The 22,821-nt window shown below is 37.2% G+C and overlaps 1 protein-coding gene across 2 annotated transcripts in view; it reads left to right on the forward strand.

The window, feature by feature from the left end:
- Positions 1-16,667, forward strand: part of LOC111871504 (diacylglycerol kinase 1) — a 317,380-nt gene extending 300,713 nt beyond the window's left edge. For both annotated transcript variants that reach the window (XM_023864665.2, XM_033754283.1), the window contains exons 16-20: positions 3,730-3,861; positions 4,684-4,839; positions 8,349-8,571; positions 10,866-11,047; positions 16,253-16,667. In XM_023864665.2, the coding sequence (XP_023720433.1) occupies positions 3,730-3,861; positions 4,684-4,839; positions 8,349-8,571; positions 10,866-11,047; positions 16,253-16,342 (783 nt within the window). In that variant the 3' untranslated portion in view covers positions 16,343-16,667. The remainder of the gene's footprint in view (positions 1-3,729; positions 3,862-4,683; positions 4,840-8,348; positions 8,572-10,865; positions 11,048-16,252) is intronic.
- The last annotated feature ends 6,154 nt before the right edge of the window (positions 16,668-22,821 follow it).

A 22,821-nucleotide genomic window follows, 5' to 3' on the forward strand; every position in this document is an offset into this window, starting at 1 on the left:
TACGAAGAGGAAGGGCACAGCGCAATCGTTACTGGCTCTATTGTTGGTTCCCACGCTCCCCTAGATGGAGATGGGGTATCCAAGCTAGGAGGAGGAAGCTACACTCAGTTCAGTGGCTAAGATAAAACCAGATACAATTTAATAACAAAATATAACAATACATAAATAACAAAAGACACATTTGACCAAGAAACAAAGACAGGCTCATTTAGACTAACAATTTCCCGTCGGCACCACTTGTGTCGACGCTAGAAATACCAAGACGTTAAGCCCTCCGGCCATACAAACGCAAGTCTAAATTCTGAGACTAAAAAAACCAAACCAAAATCTAATACGCGCGTCGCAAGCGTTCAAACAACGGCTTGCGACCGCAGGCAGTCCTTACCGGCCAGCAGATAACACCAAAGGGAATTTAGAACAGCCCCAGCCGAAACCAATATTTTCCACCACAAACCTGCTGGCTAGTAAACAACCTTCCAAGTCGACTTGGTCTAAACGACTACACTGTACAAGTCTCCCCTTCACAAGAGGGTACATGGGACCACGTGACTGACGTCAGGGTACCGCATGGTGGGGATGGAATCCGTCACAGGAAGGATGATGACCTCATCGTGAGCGGGCTAAGGCTTAGCACGGCTCACTACATGGTTATGGGGAACGCCTTTTCTTACTGCAACGGCAGTTCCGCCCTTTCTGCACGAGTGGCGGTCGATTCTATAAAAGTGGTAATTTGGAATAAAGAACCTCTCATGAGGTTTCAGATGTGTCTCTGAAAACAGGGCCACACCTACGTGTAGGTCTTGCAGCTGCTTTCTAAGCTCATAGCGCTGCCTCCCAATGCCGTTTGCATTAAATGCTATGACTTTGAGGGGCCTATGAACCCTAGTGGCCATTTTGTTTCATAAGGTTTACAACAATTTTGGTAATGGCCATTATTTTGTCCTCCTCGGACACTGCACCACTGACCTCTGTCATAATCTGCTGTACTGCAGTTACTACTCTCAACATATTGTCGAGAGATTGCCCGCGTACATGAGTAACCTGAACTGACCGACCTGTTTCTTGTAACATTGTGTAATCCCGTTTTGCGCTTTGTAGACTTCTACCTTGATGGCAATGTGGCAGAGGTTGGTTAACAGGAAGAGCACTTGGGACTTTTCGGTTCTTTGGAAGGTTACTAGGAACAGGGGGAGGTTGATGGACCTTGCTCCTTCCGGAGACGTCCGACGACTAGTTGTCCTTTGTTTGACGTTAATAACGTCAAAACCCAGACTCACCAGACCGTCAGAGATATCCTCCGCTGGAGAATTTTGGGGGAGGTGACGGATGACAGCTTTAATGGGTTTTTTGGATTTTGGAAAATAGGAAAAGTAAGCCAGATTGCAATGCTCAAGGAATTTCTTTATGGCTGAAAGTCCGCCACTTCTTTTGTGAGAATTCTGGTCCCACTTCTTGTGTTGCGGAACTCAAAACTGCCATTAACAATGCCTTTGATATTCCTCTGCAACTGTATCAGGTTAGTTGCAGAGGTTAGGACAATGGGAGGAGGCCTACCTGACCTGTTGTAAGTTGGCTGCTGTTCTTTGTCTGATGTCTCCTCCGCGACGTCCATTTCTGTTAGTAGGGACAGTAATGATCCAAGACTAAAAAGTCACTACAAAATGTACTGTAAAATTTTGTCAAAAGTCATTAAAGAAGCCAAACAGAATAACTATAACAGCCAAATTCTAAAATCAAACAATAAAATTAAAACCACCTGGGATATTGTGAAAGTTGAATCAGGAAAGAAATCTGTTAATGAAGACGTACAAAGTTTGAATATTGAAGGGAAGTCCACTAACAATCCACAAGCTATCGCAAGCGCATTTAATGAATATTTCCTTTCATTAGCTGAGAAAACATATTCTAATAATAATAATAATAATAATAATAATAATAATCCAATATACTATCTGTCTCGTGCCTTTAACAATTCATTTCCAAATATCAATCTCAAATTCTCAACAAGGAAGGAAATTGAAAACATTATTAAATCCCTTAAGCCCAAAAATTCACATGGATATGATGAAATCTCTACCAAATTACTTAAAGCAAGCTCTGTTTACATCAGTTCACCCTTGAATCATCTATGTAATAAATCTTTATCATCAGGTACTTTTCCTCAACGCTTAAAATACGCTGTAATGAAACCACTTTTTAAAAAAGGAGAGAGAAAATGCATCTCTAATTACAGACCAATATCCATATTGACTTCATTCTCAAAAGTCTTTGAAAAAGTTATGTATAATAGACTACTTGAACACTTAAATTCTAACAACATATTAGTCAAAGAGCAATTTGGATTTAGGAAAGACCTAACAACAGAAAAAGCAACCTATGAACTAACTAACGATATTTTAAGTGCTCTCAATGACAGATTAATTGTGGGAGGGATTTTCTGTGATCTAGCAAAAGCTTTCGATTGTGTTAATCATGATATCTTACTATCGAAATTAAATTTCTATGGAATAACTGGCAAAGCTAATGAATGGATCAAATCATACCTCAAAAACAGGTATCAAAGAGTTGAAATAAATAATAAAAACTCCAGTCATAATGCATTTTCAAACTGGGGAATTATAAAGCACGGTGTTCCACAAGGATCAATTTTAGGTCCCTTACTTTTTCTTCTCTACATAAATGATCTATCTAAAACCATCAACAATAAATCTAAACCAATTCTATATGCAGATGACACTAGTATAATATTTAAGAACTCTAAATTTGAAAACTTTAAAAATGACATAAATATTGTATTTGAAGCCTTAAACAGATGGTTCGAAGCCAATTTACTCTCATTAAATTTTGATAAAACCCATTACATATCATTCACAACTAAAAACAACCACCAAATTGATCTGGACATCAGTTATGCCAACAAATTAATCTGTAAAGTACTTGATACAAAATTCCTTGGAATACATGTAGACAGTACACTGTCTTGGAAAATACATATTGAACAAATTATACCTAAATTAAATGCAGCTTGCTATGCGATGAGATCAATTAAGCCTTTTATGTCACAGGAAACATTGAAGATGGTTTACCATGCCTACTTTCATTCTATTATGAACTATGGATTAATATTTTGGGGGAACTCTTCACATAGTGTAATAATTTTTAAAATACAAAAGAATATAATTAGAATCATTACAGGATGTAGAAGTAGAGATTCATGTAGAGAATTATTTAAGAAATTAAAAATTCTACCTCTTCAATCGCAATACATATTATCGCTTCTCTTATTTGTTGTTTACAACAAAGATAAATTCAAATTAAATTCTGATGTCTATAACATGAATACTAGACAAAAATATAACTTCCACCTACCCTCATCAACTTTATCAGTATATCAAAAAGGAGTCTACTTTACTGGCATAAAAGTGTTCAACAATCTGCCACAAAGTATTAAAAACTTGGGCAATGATACTAAAAAGTTTAAATCAGAGTTAAAGAATTATCTACATGCTCATTCCTTCTACTCTTTAGATGAATACTTCAATGTAAATAGAGAATGATGTAAAATTAAGTTATATTAATTTTTAAGCTAAAATTGCCTGTACTTATGTATGTAACCTTTTGACTTGTTCTGTATCCAAAGGTACTAACCTGCTTAGGATTTATAGAATGTAAATAAATTCAATTCAATTCAACAACATTGAAAATCTTTTGCTCATGTCTATGTTGCAGAAAATTGAGCGAGCCAGTACTGTTTTGATGGACCGATGGCATATAGAGGTGTCAGAACAGAAGGATGATGGTTCACCTCCAGGCGACCCCATCCCTTATAATATCATCAACAATTACTTTTCAGTAGGAGTGGTGAGAAAATTCTATTAAATACATCTGTAACATTTGTATTCCACTACACCAGTACTCTCATGGACTACACCCACATATGATATGAGAGACCATAACATAAACATCACTCTTCACCTCATTCTAATAGCTCATGAATTTCACCTTCTAAATATACCTTTTTTCTATTCCTGGAAGCTTCATTACATTCACATCTTTCATTATTCATACATTCTCCTTCATCAAGCCCATATCTGACTTACATAAAATATAAATCCAAATGACTGTAAAATTTTAGCTCTACTATAACAAGGTTTCTCTCTATTGCAATAACCAGCACTTAATTTTTCATGAAGGTTAATTTCTCATTCAGAATACAGTCTGGGGGCCAGATCATTAAAGTTCATTAAAAATTCTAAGAAAGATACATAGGGTATAAGTGGTTTAACCTACTGCTGCATGAAACAAATGTAGATAGCTTTCTATAAAGTAAGAACATCGTCTAACTGCAGAACTGTGTGGATTAAATGTTCTTGTTCACAATTTACACCTAACTTCCTGGGCAATGCCAATTAGAATGTCCACAAATCACAGCTAACAAAAGTGGATTTGGCTGGATGGAGTAACATGTTCAAGACGCGGCTAACAAGCCAATATGGCAACATTTGCTCTAGAAGACTTTTAGATGAAAGATGTAGGACTGCTTTGTGAATCAAAAGAAGGCTGTTTTCAGAGTTTTTCTTAGGTACAAAATCAAGATATTCTGATGCTACTTAGAGAACCTCTACAGTTAAGATCACTTATGCGTACTGGCTGTGTTACTAAAAATAAAATGAAAATTTTCAGGACGCTGCAATATGTGTGAAGTTTCATCTTGAACGAGAGAAGAATCCAGAGAAGTTCAACAGTCGAATGAAGAACAAACTTTGGTATTTTGAATTTGCAACTTCAGAACAGTTTGCAGCTTCCTGTAAGAATCTCCATGAAGATCTTGATATACTGGTAACTTATAATGTCTAACGTCTCTCACTCCTTCTGTTTTGATGTGGTAATATTTGGCAACCTACTTCGCTTGACATAAGCTGTCGTTTATAAACCCATTCATGTCCCAAATTGCATGTGAAATGGCATGACCCCTATGTGTATATGAATGTTGTCCTAAGAATAACTGAATGGGTGCAATTGGATACTGGGATATTGTTTTGTAAATGAGCCAGGTTTGATATTAGGAAACCAGGAGTTAGTGTGATCCAAAATTGTACACAGCTGTGCAACTAAAAATGTAAGAAGTGTGTATGGCCTGAATGCAAAACGTTCAATTGTAAACTTTCATAATCAAGAGTTATATGTGTGTGTATAAAGTTAACACATTTTAAATTAATAGATTTTCTAATAGTCACACAACAAAATTAGTGCACTGTCATATTTGCTACTACCACCAACAACAATGCCTGACAGTTTTACTCATCCATTCAGTTTATTGTCAGTTTTGTCTTCAGTTTTTGCAATTCTCAAAAAGGAGAAAGGAAAAATTTACTTGTTCATCTGTTCATCTTAGAGCATCAGGAGTATTATATTTCACTCAGATTTTTGAACTGCAAGGGATCTAAACATCAACATAGTCACAAGCTACCATACAACAATTATTAAACATGCAAACATGTAGTATGCATTTTCCTACAAGTCTGTCTTTCCTTCAAAAATCTTACTGCAAAAGTAAAGGTAGAATTGTCTCTTGCTCAATTAAGCCAGGTGAAGAAGAAGAAGAAGGGGGGGGTGGAGGTATAGCTCCAAATATTCTTCACCTAAAAATTATATGGAAGCGAGGGTGTAGTTTCATGGCCCAGTTACTTTACCCCTAGGAAAAGAAAGAGCCCCAGTTCCACTGAACAGGGGACTGGTTGACTCCTGAGCTGGTCTGGACACTCTGGAGAAAAGTTCTCAGTTGTACAAATGATTTTATATTATTCACATGGCTAAGTGGTTAGCACTTCTGATTTGTAATCATAAGCTACTGGGTTCAATTATTGGCCCCAGTGCTTATGGCTTACCTCAGTCTCTTTAGATACGATGATGTTTCAATGGAACCTGCTGGATCTGTCTTTGGTGTAAAAATCTCTTCTACCCTAAAAATGTGGGAAATACTGTTCTTCCAAAACATCGGTAAGCTTCTACAAGTTTACACAGCGTCACATCCCAAAAGTCAATAATCTCCTTTCATACTGTTTCTAATTTATGATTCACAGTCATTAGATTATGTAGCATCAAATTAAAATATCTGATACTCTATAATCTATGCAGTTGAGAAAGCATCATTAAACAAACTGGAACAAGAAACACACAGATGTGGAGCAGCCATGAAACAGTTTTTCGATAGCAGCACTGAATCCACCCAGTCTCGTACTGAGAAGAATGTAATTTCCTGAATTGAGGGAAAGGTAATTGGGGTGTCAGCTAACAATTTTCCTTCATCTTGTGTCGGGAATATCTTGAATTAATGAATGAATGAATGAATGAGGGGTGGGCCATAATAATCCAGCTCATACACCGTGACCATCAATGATCTACTGTACTTCCCCTTTTGTTTAACCCTTTATTAATCCTACACTTCAAATGAAATGTAGGACATTGTTAATTGGGCATCATAATAGTCACTTGATTCCACAAAGAACTGGTCCGTGAGATGAAATCTCAAATAAGCTATGGCCTCACAATCACATAGGATATGTGAGGCTGATTCATCTTCTTCCAGGTACCTTTCGCAAGTGGGGTCATCTGTCAATCTCAATTTGGAAAGGTGTCCTTTTAGGTGACAGTGTCCTGCAAATAGCCCTACCACCCATCTTAATTGGTCTCTATTTAATTTCAACAGATCCTTCATTCTTCCAGCAGAGGGCCCTAGTATGAATCCCTTTACCTGTCTGAGTCCAGTGACGGATTCCAAATGTTTTCTGTGACTTTTGTTCATCCAGTCCTTGGCTGCTTTCTTGGCAACTCCAGCCTGGAATACTGTTGTGTACTGCCCAAGGCTAAAACTAAGTTTCCACCTTGTACAATAGCAATACACCCCAGCTCCAGTGCCTTTATTTGTCTTGGAGCCATCGGTATACCAGATCAATCCCCTGCTTTCTGTCAAGCTGAAACCCCTCTTTCCATTCATTTCTGTCAGGGAATCTAATTGTGAAGGGTTTATCATAGACATGTCTCAGTATCATTTTTTCAGACTCCATCTGTAGGATTGGTTTGTAATTCCCTGCCTTGGCCTCCGCTTCCACCTGCAGGTGTAGTGGGGGGAGTCCAAGGAGGACTTCAATTACAGCTGTTGCAGCCGTTCTCATTGTTCCTGTAATTCCCAGGCAGGCCATCCTTTGCAACTTGCTAAGTTCTGCCTGGCTTGTTTCGAGTTTAACTCTGAGCCACCATACAGTGGCAGCATAGGTAACTATGGGTCTCACATCAGCAGTGTATATCCAATATACCTTTGGTTTTAGTCCCCAAGTTTTCCCAAACAAGTCTCTTCATGTCCAAAAGGCCTTATAGGCTTTGTTGATAACCTTGTTCGATCGTTTTTTCCATGTCAGTCCCTTCTCTGGATATCTGGATAGTTTTGCTTCAGAGGGTTGGTGTCTTAAGTCCCTTTATATTCCTCTTCCTAGTAAAGGGTATAATTACCGTCTTGTTTGGGTTGATAGATAAATTTGTTCTTCCACATCATTGTTGTATTGTGCACATGGCTGTTTGTAAGACCTCTGACACAGTCTGAAGGAATTGCTCTATCATCAGCTTATCCTACTGTGTAATGTCCATTGTTGTTGAATTCCCAAAGAAGATCGTCCATGAACAGGCTCCACAGCAAAGGCAAAAGCACACCTCCCTACAGACACCCTCTGACCGCAGACGCTGCCAGGGTCTGTCCCGACAATGTAGCAATTATGTTCCTGCCTTCCAGCATATTGCATATGCATCTGCATATTGCAGACCCAATCCTTTGCTTTTCAGCAGCCTGTTTTATTATATCAAATGAGGTTATATTAAAAGTTCCCTCTATGTCAAGGAATGCTCCTAGGGCAATGTCCTTGTATTCAATAGCACTTTGTATGTGTGTTACCACATTGTGAAGTGCAGCTTCAATAGATTTGTCTATTTGGTTAGCATGCTGGTTCTGGTGTAAAGGATACTTCTTCAATGAACCACCCCTAATGTGCCAATTCACTAGTTTTCCATCGTTTTCAATAGGAAATGTGACAGGCTGATAGGTGCCATTCCTACCTGTAATGTATGACCTTAAGTAGGTCATAGTTACTAGTTACCCCCGCCTTGGAATATCCACTCTCCTTATATTCCTTCATGACATGGCTCTAAGCCTAGAATTAACTCTGCTTTCATATAATTTCCTAAAGTCTGGGAATGTAGAATTCACATGTGACCAAAATGTGGAACTCCTGGAAAAACAGGCTTTAGTGACACGGAAACTTTGTGATAATAGGTTACCATTATCATGTTTGTTACAGTGTGATGGAGTATCTCTGGAGCTAGCCAATGGGCAGGCCCTGCAAGGCATTGCACTTCTCAACATCCCATACACACATGGGGGATCCAATCTGTGGGGAGAGAACCATGGCAAGAAGCGGCCAGTTAACACCACTTCCCGCATTCCTATTCGCAAGAAGGACAAAGAGAAGGAGCTGTCAACCAGCAGCTTCAACTCTGTGAATCTTAATGCTGCCATCCAGGGTTTGTAGCAGTAATCATATAAGACAAGACAGTGATGTGTTTTAGATCCATAAGAATAAACATGGGCATATTTAAATATGAGAGAAGATTCACAATTTATATGTACATTAATTTCTTTTCTGCCAGTTTGTCTTCGCTGCATCTCTTTTTCTTTAAGGAATTTCTTAGATGTAAACAGTGAACAATGAAATATACTCCTGGAATTTCTTGATGAATTTTCTTTATTTGTTTTCAGTTTATTTACCGACACTGTCAGTAACCTACTCTGTATAGCACTGAATGATTAAATGATAGTGAATGAATTGGAGAGGATGTGAAAGGAGGTAGTAATGGTCTAATTTAAAGCACAATTCTGGAAGTTTCTTTACTGTATTCTGTCACCATCATAGGAGGCATGGCTTCATCATACGTACATTTCATATAACATGTTTCGGCTCATTCAGCCATCATCAAGTATATGACTTTTTACATTCACATGTATTCTTCTGCTAGTATTCCGACACTGGCCAGTGTTTACATATTGGAAAACTGGTTTTAGTGGTATGTACATAATTCCATTATGTACAAAAAGATGTGTTCACCCTTGAGATTATATATGTATTAAGTGTTAAAATGTTAAATTTTTGATATTAAAATGAATGTTATATAAAAAGTTTTCTTATGTTTATATGAAAGTAGTGGTTGTGGTAAATGTGTTTCTTCTACCGGCGTATTTCTTTGGGATTCTTCCTGATTTGTATTAATGTAGCACATATTTAGTTGGATTGTAGGTATGTGCTTGCATTTTCTCCTTATTTCTGTTCCTTGTATTTGGAAGAAAGGTTTTGTCATGTATAAGGTTGTCATGAAACTTTTGTCAGCATGGCCATCAACTTCAAAACCACCACATCTTTTTATATATAATGGCACTGCATATCAGTAAAAACCAGTATTACAACATGAAAACACTAACCAGTGTAGGAACACCAGCAGACAAATGCATATGAATACAAAAGTCAAATAACAGATGATGGCCTAATGAGCCCGAACATGTTACAAGATACCGTGAACATATGGTGAATCGATACTTCCTATTGTGGTGATGGAAATAAATAAATAAATTTCACATACACAATATGTTCAAATATAATATTTCAAGGTACAATCCTGGAATTTGCCAGGAAGAACTGAGAGAATCTATGAAAATCCTCAGTCAGGTTAGTTGGTATCCTAGCCAAGTTTTGAACCAAGCACCTTCTGAATACAAATCATAAGCATTACAATGTCTGCCAACTTGCTCAGTTTAATGAGTTACAGGATTACAGCAATTGTGAACTGAAGGAACAAAACAAGAAACTATAAACATTTCACAAAATATTAATATATGGAATGTCCCAGAATAATGTTACCACATTGTGGGTGTTCCCTTTTCAGCACTATAGACTGCGTTTGGAAGCTGATGGCACATATGTTGAACAGCCTTATGACATTTCTGAACTGAAAATATATTGTTCTTAAGTCTTTATATTTTGTATATTTCTGGGTATTATTTAAAAATAGAAAATTCAAGAAATTAATACAACATTTTTTTGAAGTAATGAGGAAGAAATGAGATGGAATAGAGTTAAACATGGAGTGAACAGTAAATATGATTTTGATGGTTTAATCATGTGAAAAGAATGGGCAAAGAACATCATCTGAATTAAAATTTAAGGAAAGAGACTTACAGGATGATCCAGAACAAGATGATTTAGTCTGATACTGGAAGATATCAAGAATAAAGGACAAAGCTGGCATGAAACTGAAAAGGAAATATTGTAGGAAGAAAGAAGAGACTGGAGATATTACATTCATCGATTTACAAACTTAAATGGTACTATAAGAAAATTATATTTAAACAGATGGCTGTTTGAAGGAAGTCATCTTCTGGGTTTGGCGCCGTGTATTTTTCGTTTTGGCCGATGTTCCTCCGAAACGTCGGCCAAAACGAAGAATACACGGCGCCAAAACCCAGAAGACGACTTTCTTCATAGTGATCACCGTGAAAACCTCAAAACTTACACAGATGGCTGTTTGATTGTGTAACTAAATACTGCCAGAATAAATCCTGTGTACTTATATTCTGAAGCCCAAAGATATTAAATAAATTCTGTAAATTAAGATGAGTATAGCATGTGCAATGAGGTAATATATGGATTCTGTAAGAATGGTTGTTTGGGACTCCTGAGAATACAGTTTTCACAGTATGTTCTTTATGATGGCAATCGTTCAGTGCATTCTTGACTCATCTGCTTTCTTGCAACTGTGTTTCTTAGACATTGGAGATCGTCTCATAGAAGTCATTGGGCTGGAGAATTGTCTGCACATGGGGCAAGTAAGGACAGGGCTGAGAGCTTCAGGTCGTCGTCTGGCACAATGCTCGTCTGTTGTGATAAGGACCAGAAAGAGATTCCCCATGCAAATTGATGGAGAACCATGGATGCAGCCACCATGCACGGTACAAAAAATCGCCTTAAAATAGATCACAAAATCATCCTTGTTCATCTTTGTCACAATATTGGTTCTTTTTCTCCTTATCCATATCATCATCAGCCCCACTGCCACCACAACTACTGTCACTATCATCATTATTATTGTTACTATTATTATATTATTATTCTTTTTCAACAACAACAACAACAACAACAAGACTCTCTCTTAAGCTGTCCTAACCAAAGCTCTTCCTCCTGAATTTATGTATGTATATAAGATTTTTCTCATTGTTGATAATGTATTCACTGGTATCTTTTCCATTTGTTCTCAAATTGGTAAAATGCTGACTGCAACGATATCAGTTGTTTATATCAGAACATTTCTCAACTGTATAGGTTAATAGGATGATTTTGTTGATTTTCTTTGTGTCATGCTTACATATCACTTAACAGCCATACTGGATGAGAAGAAACTTTTTATTAAAATACAAAACAAAAACAAATGAATATAGATCACTATTACCAGCTTGAACATTTTTACATTACTAAATTCTCAACATTCCTCCTTAATTTCAAAATGTTGTCAACATTATTAACTGTTTTCCAAAGTTAAATTGAATAACACTTGGTGATTTTGGTCTTCAGATTACAAAATTAGTACATGTAATTAAAATTTTCTCAGTCTTGTCAAAATCAGACTTATTTCTTCTTAAGTATAATGTCTCTAAACTTGGTAAATTTCTCTGGTGATAGCGGTTTTGTTAAAATGTCTGCCACCTAAGTTTCAGTGTTACAATATTTGATTGAGAACAGTATCTCTTTCAGTTGTTCATGTATGTAGTGATACCTAACGTCTATGTGCTTACTCCTACGCGTTACTTGTCCAGATTCTATCAGCTTGATTGCACTCTGACTGTTGGCACACAGTTCAGCTTCCACCCTTTCCCTGTCAACTCCTCTATCAACGTCTTTAGATATTTCAATTCTTTACAGCACTCAGCTGCTGCAATATATTCAGCCTCAGTGATTGATAATGCAACAATACTATGTTTCCTAGAGCACCATGATATTGGGCCCCCCGACATCATAATTACTTATCCCGTTACACTCTTCCTATCCTTTACATCCCCTGCATAATCAGCATCACTAAATGCTTCCAGTTTCACAGTTTCCAAGTCAGATGAGATATATTGTATTCCTGAATCTCATGTACCTTTCACATACCTAAGGGTCTTTTTACATTCTGAACAGCTATTTTGTCAGGATTTTCCAAGGTTCGACTTTCCACGTTTACAGCGAATGCCATATCGGGTCTGGTTTTAGAAGTCATATATAGCAGGCTTCCTACAGCTTCTCCGTAAGGAAATCTTATGTAATTTTCTCCTTCGTCATTTGTTGGTGGGGTCGTGGCCATGGGTGTTTTCATTTCTCGACTTTCTTGCATGTTGTATTTTTCCAACATTTAGCTTGCATAGTTGGTTTGAGAGATATGTATCCCATCTGGTTGCCTCTCAATTTGTATTCCTAAATAGACCTTTGGACTTGTGGTTTTTGTTATCTGGAATTGATTTTCCAGTTTCAGCAAAATATCCTCTATTTGTCTTTCATCCTCTCCCATGATTATCCCATCATCCACATGAATGGCCAATGAACAAACTATTGGCACCATTCTTAAAAATGCATTTGTCAGATTTTAGTTGGTTTAGGCCTTCTTCTTTTAGAAAGGTTGTCAAACTTCTTGTTCCATTGCGATGGTGCTTGTCTTAGGCCATATAATGCATTTTTTCAGGAGACATATCTTGCCAGTGTTCTTGTATCCTTTTGGTACCTCCATGTAGTTTTCCTCCTCAAGGTCTCCATACAGGAAGGCAGTCTTCACATCAAAGGTTTGCATGTTCATATTCTTATATGCTGCTATGGCAAACAGTACTCTAAGAGAATTCATGTAACAACTGGGCTAAAGGTATCCTTGAAATCTATTTCCCATTCCTTTTGTTGACATCCTCTCACAACCAGTCAGGCTTTGTGTATTCCATCATCCTTTATTTTGAAAACCCATTTACTGGTCAGAATTTTCTTGCCCATTGCTTTCTCTCTATACATATATCCAAGTTTTGTTTTGGTAGAGTGAATCCTTTTCCTCTTTAAAGGTTTTCTTCCACTTCTCGCTGTCTTCACTCTCAATGCACTCGCCATATGTATAGCTGAGGATACCCTCCTTTTGACTCTCTGTGTGATAGTCTCGGTACTTTTGGTGCATTTGAATGTTTCTTCTTGGCCTCAATGCATATACATGTTCATTTTGTCCACTGTTTTTCCTTCCATTATCCTTGTGGTCAGCATTTTCATTTTCTTCATCCTCTTTAGTATCTGTTGGTTCTTCTTCATTGTTGTCAGCTTTGGGTTCTTGCTGCATTTCGCTATCTTCCTGATCTGGAGTATTTGGCTTGTCTCCTGGATCCGTCACTCTTTCCATTTCATTTTGTTTATTTGTTGTCACAGATTTACTTGTGAATGTCACATCTCTGGAGACATAGGTCCTTTCAGTATTTGGATCCCATATTCTGTAGCCATTTGTGTTGTACCCAACGAATATTCCTTTCTTGCAACAACTGTCCAACTTTTTCAATGGTCTGAAAATTTTAATGTACACTTCTGAACCAAAAATCTTCAATCCAGCCAGATCTGGTCTTTTACCATACCAATTTTCTGCTGATGTTCCATTCACTGTCACTGTTGGACTTCTGTTTAGCAGGTATGCAGAAGTGAGTACAGCTTCACCCCACATTCTCTTACTTAAACCTGAGTCAAAAATCAATGCTCTTGCCTTTTCCACAATGGTACGGTTCATCCTTTTGGCAGTGCGTTTAGCTGTGGCGAATATGGTGTAGTAAATTCCATTACAATCTCCTTGTTCTTACACCATTCTCTCACGGCGTTGTTCTTATATTCCCCTCCATTGTCACATCTTATTCTTCTCACTCTTGTATTGAAGTGACACTCAGCTTCATTTACATATTCCTTCAAACAGGTATACATTTCACTCTTATTTTCTAACAGGTATACCTTACAAAAATGTGTATAATCATCTACACACATAAAGAAATATTTCTTATCGTCATAAGTGGTGGGATCAATTGGTCCACACATGTCACTATGAATTATCTCTAAAGGCTTTCCAGCCCTACTTCTTTCTGTATCAAATGGGAGTCTCACTTGTTTGGCCTGCATACAGACTGAACATATATCAAAATTTTTACACTTGCTCACAATTTCTGGTATCCTTAGCATATCTCTTGTAGTTTCCTAAGATTCGCATAACTTATGTGACCTAGCTTTCTATGCCACTCTACACTTGTATCTTGCTGAGTCATCATAGCTTCATTCATCGCACTAAAGTTAATTACAAACAATCCATTTTCAGCCTTTTTTCCTTCGATTACAACATTTTTGTCTTTCAGTATCTGGACTTTCTCTTCTGTAAACAACACTTCTCCATCATTTTCTGTAATGCAGTGCACTGACAGCAGGTTTCTGCTGAGTTCTGGAACATATGAAACGTTTTTCAAACCACACTCTTTAAATTCCAGATTGACTATTTCTTTTGCAGTCATACTTTGATTTTTCTTTGCTACCTCTATACATTGAGTATACTGCTTAGTATGTATCAAATCAGTCTTCACATTTTTCATATGACATGTGCTGCCACTATCCACTACATACATTTTGTCTTTTTTACTTGCATCACTCACGTGGGTTTCTGCTGCTTCAGCTAGAAAATTGACCCTGCTTCTTTTATTCCTATCTTTAAAATAACAGTCCTTTTCAGCATGGTTCGTTTTCTTACATACTGTACATTGCTTTCTCGTATCACTGTCCTTATTTCTAAAGTAACAGTCCTTTCCAGAGTGATTATTCCTTTTACAGATAGAGCAATTTCTCTTACCTTTGTTGGGGCAGTTGATCTGGGCATGACCTATTTGATTACAATTGAAACACATGAAAGGGGTTTTACTTTTGGTTTTAGTTACTGTCTTAAAGGCTATGCTTTCCTCTTCTTTAGTTGTAATCTTGCACTTCACTTCTTCCAACATCAATCTGTCCACCAGGTTGTCAAGGGTTCTGCCCACGGTCGCCGTTGAGTCCCAAGCGGTGCTGAAGTGTTTGTAGTCTTCTGGTAGAATTGTTATTTTTGTCATGATCATGTTTTCATCAACATTTCGGTTCAGTTGACAAAGCTTGAAGGCAATGTTCTGCACATGACTTATATTCGTCATCATATCCTTAGTTTTGTCATACTTGAAGTTGTAGAAGTCTTGTAGCAGAAGGCACTTCTGTTGAGAGGTGTCTCGCTGATAAATTTGCTTCAAGGTGTCGTACATTTCTTTTGCGGTTGTGCATGTCACAATGTGGGTCTTCACATGTTTCTCTATCGTTCTCACTATGTAGTATTGGCACTTTGCATCTCGCATCATCCATTTCCTTATATTTTCTTCGTCTCTTCCTTGGTCACTTAACAGGTCGCTGCCATCAACGATGTTTATCAGTTCTTTTGCACGCATCAGAATTTTGATTTCAAAATCCCACAGTGGAAATGAGTTGGTGTCCTTCAGTTTTGTCAGATGCGTTATCTCTTCTGTCTCTGTGGTTGCCAATTCTTCGTTATTTTTCTTGTCTTCTTTTTTTTTCCTTTTTCAGTTTTTGAGCAACTCTAGGCCCATGACCTGTTGATTTTCTTTGTGTCGTGCTTACATATCACTTAACAGCTATATTGGATGAAAAGAAACTTTTTATTATAATACAAAACAAAAACAAATGAATATAGATCACTATTACCAACTTGAACATTTTTACATTACTAGATTCTCAACAGATTTGAGTGATGTAATGGTAAGAACACAAACTCGTAAGCAGTTGTAGTCTATGTCTAGGTAACATCCCAGTACTTTCTTAGAGTAAGCATCTCAGTCAGGATACATAGGAGCAATGCCAATCTCTCAACAGTGTTTGTCTGTCATTGACCTGTTGATATTATCTTCAAAGCAACAGAACTATTTGAAGATTGTGGCCTTCTGGGATATGATACTGTGTAATCTGGTAGGTTTCTGCAAAATGATGACACCTACCTATCAAATTATATGGCACCACATTCCAGAAGAGAGTATTTTTAATATTCACTACAGTGAGAATCTCAAATCTCAATATAATTATTTGTTACTATTTACTAACAGATCCATATAACACACAAGAACCAAGTTCCCATGCTGATGGCACCCCCACCAGAAAAAGGAAGAGGATTCTTCAGTTTGTTCAGAAAATGAACCAGCAGCCTCTGATGTATATGCGACAATGTTTCCATGGTGCATAAACATACAAATGAAAGGAAAAACAGTATAGAACCTAGCCACAATCTTTGCCACTTCAAACATTACGCTTCCAGTATCTAGAAATATATCATCCATTTGAACGAAAGTTATATATAGCCATAGTAGGTTTTTTATACAGTAAACAATTGATATTAGAGAAAAGAGATAGAAACTTCAAAACCAAATAAACAATTAAGAGATTTAAAAAAATACATATGTTTCAAAGAAAGTAATGGAAAACCACAAATCAGACACCAAATATTAAATTAGTTATATACAAAATAGCATTTTAATGCATAAATAAATTACCATAAGTGTAAAGTTTGTTATTATATTATATTTAAATGTGTGATTTGTTATTATTTATTGAACTTTTTTGCCAGTTCTATATTTGAACAATTTAATATCTCTAGTAAATAGTTTCTATGTAAACAAATTCATCTATAATTCTAATTCTTCTTGACTGAACATTTATGTGGATATATGAAAGAAATTTAAAACAACACTGAAGCATTTTAAATTATTTACTACTATACAGAATACAATACTACTTAATTTTAAAATCTTCTGCTTTTTCATTATCATAAAATCAACAGATGAAATTTATAGCAATGCTTTATTTTTTATGCAGAACAGATCTTTAAGGAAGTGACTTTTAATACGAAAATATTATAAGGAAACGATTTTGATGTCCATAAATTCAATAAGATAAGTGCAAAACCAATAATACCATAAAAAGACATAAAAGGAAACAACAGAAACTAAAAGTTATCAGTTCATAAAATCAGGAATATATATAATACAAACATAATGTTGTTTTGGTAAAGCAAGTGAATTGTACAATATTGAGGTATTATATATTACAATCTAGGTGTGTTATGTCTATTATTTTTATCAAATGGTGACTGAAAATTTTCATTTAAAAATTTGGCATTTTTGTCAATAGGCAGTGTCTATCTGAACACAAATTTAATCTAAGAAACATTATAAATATTCTGCATGCTATCTACTTCTACTTGAAAATAGCTGGTCACAGAGTTATTTGATAAAGTAATCCTGCATTTTGTATTTTGAAACAATAAACAAAGACATCACAAAATATCAGTAATTGGACAGTAAGGCAAATAAAATTCCAAAATTAGTGTTTATAAGGAACTGGACATGTTTCCTATATGGTGTATCCATGCATTAATTTTGTCCATTTGTCCATTCAGCATGTTGATTACAATTCCCATGAAACTGGTACAATGGCATGATTTATATATGGTTGTCTGTACCTCACCTGGCAGTTACCTGTGGTGCCAATATAATGAAACATATTTGAAAACAAGGTGCTGACAGTAATATTTGGGCTTAACCTATTGTTGACTAACAATGTCTCCAAGACATGGTCAGCAGCTCAGGTAACTTTGTCTACAGTTTATATTAATGTCACAGAAGTGTAAATAAGGGTCTACAAATAGGCATGTTTCACTTTTTTATAAAATTCCATATCCTCTAACATGCTCTTACACATCCAGTTTAAAAGAGTCCTTAACCATGATTTATTTCCTTTCAGTCACTGCATAGGAGCCAGGATAACTCAGTTGGTATAGCAAGGGGCTATGGGCTGGACAACTTGAATTCGGTTCCCTGCAGATGACAGAGATTTTTCTCTGCTCCAGAGTCCAGACAATCTTTGGGGTCCACCCAGGCTCCTACTCAATTGGTATCTGGCGCTCTTTGCCTGGGTGTAAATTGGTCAAGATATCAAGATGACCACTAACCACCTAGTGCCAAGGTCAAGAATGGTGGAGCTATACCTCCACTCCCCATATGTCTTTATGGCATGGTACTTAATTAAGCACAGGGACAGCTTTACTTTTTACCTCAATCAATGCTAATTTTCCACTGAGAAAACATTAACTTCCCTCAATTAACCATGATAAGGAAAGGCATAATATGAGGGTTGTACTGAAAGTCATGAGCAACAATTTTTTGTAAAGTAACATGCTTTATTATTGACAAACCAAATACACCACCTCAATCTACAGACCTTTCTTTATTTTTCGACATAATCGCCACTTCTCTGTACACATTTCTCCCAGCCTTCTGGGAGTTTGAAAATTCCCCTTCTGTAAAATTCTGTTCCAGCCATCCGAAGACACTGACGCACTGCTTTCTGAATTGCCTCCCTTGTCTCAAAACGTTGTCCATGCAGCTGATCATTCACAAATCCGAAAAGATGGTAGTCGGAGGGTGCCAGATCAGGGCTATAGGAGGGGTGTGGAAGAACTTCAGACCCCATCTTTGCAATTGCTTCCAATGTGAGGCAAGCAGCGTGGGGGTGAGCGTTGTCATGCGGGATTATGTTTTATCCCGGACGTTTGTCGCACAATGCATGACGGAGTTTGTGCAGCGTCTGGACATAACGAGCAGCATTGATGGTTTGCCCAGGTTCCAGGAATTCGGACAGAGTAAACCCCTCTGCATCCCAGAAGACTGTGCCCATCACCTTCGCAGCTGATGGCACTGTCTTTGCCTTCTTTTTTGATGGAGAATGCAAATGGTGCCATTCCATACTTTGCCGTTTTGTTTCAGGCTCGAAATGGTGAAACCAGCTTTCGTCACCTGTCACAATACAGAGCAAAAATTCATCGTCTTCGTGTCGATATATCTGCAGCAGTTCTGAGGTGATGGCTTTCCGCTGATCTTTGTGGTCTTTGGTCAATAACCGCGGGACCCAATGAGCACAAACTTTCCTATAGCCCAAACTTTCAATCATCTCCTGTACTGCACTGTGCCCTATTCCAATTTTTCGGGCTATTGTGTCCACACTCACATGCCTGTCATCTTGAATGATCTCATCCACTCTTTCCTTGTTGCGTTCAGTTGAGGCTGTTCGAGGACGACCGCTCCAAGGCTCCTCTTTGATGCTGGTGTTCCAATCTTCAAAATGTTTCACCCATCTTCAAACACTGCTCACACCCATGCACACTTCCATAAGCACGCTGAAGTCTCTGGTGAGCAGGGTTCTGCAGCAGGGATTTCCTCTTTCACAAGAAATTCGATGACAGCACGCAGGCGAAACGACATATCGTTGTCGGCCATTTTGTTACGAGTGATACTGGTCACATGATGCAAGCTATTGACGTCACAAGACACTCAAGGTTAACATAACAGCTGGTTCCACCTACCACCATACTCTCTTTCGTCTGCTGTTCCCAGGTTGCATACAAAAAAAAAGCTGCTCATGACTTTCGGTACGACCTACGTAGTTGCATACACATGACAGTAATTTGATTAGATGTGGATGGCTTGGAGCTCCAAAGTGGGCTCTGTTTGCACTAATGTTTGCCTATTTTGGTTTTCACCAAAAATTCACGCACAAACATCCCCAATTTTCCGTTTAAATAAATTGAATCTCTGAATTCATATTTAAATTACTGTTCATGAGAGACTAACTAGTAATTATATTAAACATGCATCTGTTGCATATGCTGAAGAATGAACAACATGCATAAAAACATTCCGGAATTTTCACTTCCCCATGTTGGCCAGACCGAATCTGGGGCCACTCAGCCTCCTATCAAAAGGGGACCAGGGACTCTTCCCTGGGGGCAAATCTGCTGGGGCATGAAGCTGACCACTCACCTCCAACTAGTGCCGAGGTCAAGAAAACGTGTCTAGACATTCACTCTCCCGTACGTCTTTATGGCATAGTATCTAATTATTTAATTGCAGTGACAATTTTACCTTTTATGTAAGATCACAAAATCATAAAATATATAAATTTGCACATGTAACACCTGGCTCAAATGTCAGCAGAACTGTGCTGCAAACTACATATGATAATGAATATTAAATCTGAAACACATCAATTTACTAATCGTGTTTCAAGTTCCAAATTAATTATTCCATTAAAAATATAACTTATAAATACATGTATATTTACTGTTCTATTTATTTTATTTATGGCATATTTAGCTCACTGATTATAAAATATGTTTTCAGAATGCTGGGTGGTAAATGTAGAGATTTCAGGAATTCTTTTCTTTATTTTAGAGACAGATGGATAAAATTGGACTTCTTTTCAATGAGCAAATTTACATAAAATAACATCAAAATGGTCACAATGTAGCATGCAACTCTGAATCATTCACTGTTAACTGGATGAGCTGGTAAGCCAGAAAAAAAAATAGCATCAACAGACCATCATTTCAGTTCAAATATCAGTGCTTAGGGAACAAATTCTAAGTTTCCTTTGAAAATCCAAAAATTATTACATAAACTTCTATGGTTTATATGCCTGTTCTTCATTTATTTCAACATATTTTTTAAGCAGCAGAAAAATAAAAAATATATTTTCTCCCCTAAACTGGAAAATCTTAAATTAACAAGGATTAATATGAACTAGACTAAGAACACTGCTCTTTATGCTAAACCAGAACCCCCCTTTAACCACAGAACTTTGTATTAAAATGTGAATTAAATTAACCCCTCAAGCATGTGCGACACACCGTATGCGTCCGCTCAGTTACATGCTTCTAGCGTGAGTTTAAGCGGGGGTATTTAAATCCCTCCCGGTGCTTTATTCTCACAAGCATTGAAGGTTTTGTACAGACATTTACCTAAATATTTTTAAGTAACAAAATCGTCATTTGAAAAATTACAAAAATTATATTATATTTACAGTTGTTTACAGTTCATTATTATAAATATCTATTTGCATTTTGTCAGGCTATTTCTTTTTCCCAGCTCTCCATATCCAGTGTCTAGTAGTTTACCTTGGTGTGGCATTGCTCAAAACAGGGGTCTATGCAGAGAGATGGTGTCCCTGGCAGTTTTTACACCTGTATCTGGTTTCTTTTCTCTTTCCGTTTTGTGTAGACACCACACACCTTCTTCTTCAAACTTTATAAGTTTCGGTTTTGGGATTTTCTTGAATGAAATGCTGACCCGTCAATCTCGTACATTCCATGTCAGTATCTGAAGGACTCCCTTTGCGCTTTTCTAAATTCTGTCCATGGGACTTTGCTATGATCTTATTCACTAAGTTTATTCTGAATAACAGATGATCTTTCTTGTTACCAGCCTTGCAGTACAGAATGTAAGCATTCAACACTACCGTATTTACTAAGTGGTTGAATAATTTCTTGTACCACGCTTTTTGCCTTTTCTTTTCTACACAAGAATGTTTCTAGTAGCTGATCTTTTAAGTCTACACTTCCCATATATTTATTATACTCTATTACACACATAGGTTTATTTACAAATTCTAACCCACCCTTTCGACTTACGGGTTGCATTTCGTCTGAATGTTTATTAGTCAGCACTGAGACATCGCGCTTATCCTTCCACTTCAATGCCACCAATTTCCCACGCTTTGCACTAACTACTTCTCCTTTCTTCAGTTTCTCTTTTAGATCTATTGGCATAATTTTGCACGTGATACTCACTGTTCCAACAGCATCTGTTGTCCTCTGAACTAATCTCTAGAAAAGATCGGGACTGCTATAAAAATTGTCCATTTAACACATCTGCCTGAGTCTAATATTTTCTCGCACAAATTTAGAACAACTTTTGTTGAGAAAAGATCTATGTCTTTGGTGATTTCACAGCCTAATTTTATCCCTGATCCACTGTAAATTATAAATTTCCACAAATATCCTGTGGAATCACAAAGTTCAAAAATTTAAACCCAAACCGGGAAGCTTTCATAGGAATATACTCTTTCCATGAAAGTCTACCTTTCCACAATAACAAAGATTCATCAACACTTACTTCTTGGCCCTGTATGTACACTTTCTAGAACTTATTTTTCAAATATTCACTTACCGGAAGAATTTTGTACAATTTAGGATCTCTTTTTGCAATTTCCTTATAGGTGGTATCTACAAAATGGAGAAATCTGGTCAGCAATGAAAACCTTTCTTCACTCATTACACTGGGAAAAAATGGTGTTTCTAACATATGTTTCCTACTAAAATACATCCTGAGGTTTGGTTTCTGAATTATTCCCATCAGCATAAGCAAACCTAGGAATACCCTAATTTCATTCAAAGTTGTGGGAACCCAATTTGAAAGCGCTATTTTATTAGCGTCAGGGACAAGAAACTGTCCCATCAGACAAGTTACGTGACCAAATGCCATGGGGCTCCGATAAGAGAGTGTCACAATGCAGAAAAGGAATAACAAATTCTTAAATGTTGATACAGGCGTCAGGAAACTTCGACCCCTAGGTTCGTAACATCGTAAATCAGAGACACAGCTTCTTTGTCGCCAGTAAGCCAAGCCAGCCAGCCCCCCCCCCAAAAAAAACACGTGCACACACACACACAGATAACAAGCCCTCAATGAAAGCTAGCTAACAAATTATCTCTCTGAAAGCAAGTCGGAGTGTGAGTTGGAACAATTCTTTTGTAAGCAGCAGACACCAGATGCTTTGTCCCAAG

This window comes from Cryptotermes secundus, unplaced genomic scaffold (genome assembly GCF_002891405.2).
Source record: "Cryptotermes secundus unplaced genomic scaffold, Csec_1.0 scaffold585, whole genome shotgun sequence".
Classification (NCBI taxonomy): domain Eukaryota; kingdom Metazoa; phylum Arthropoda; class Insecta; order Blattodea; family Kalotermitidae; genus Cryptotermes; species Cryptotermes secundus.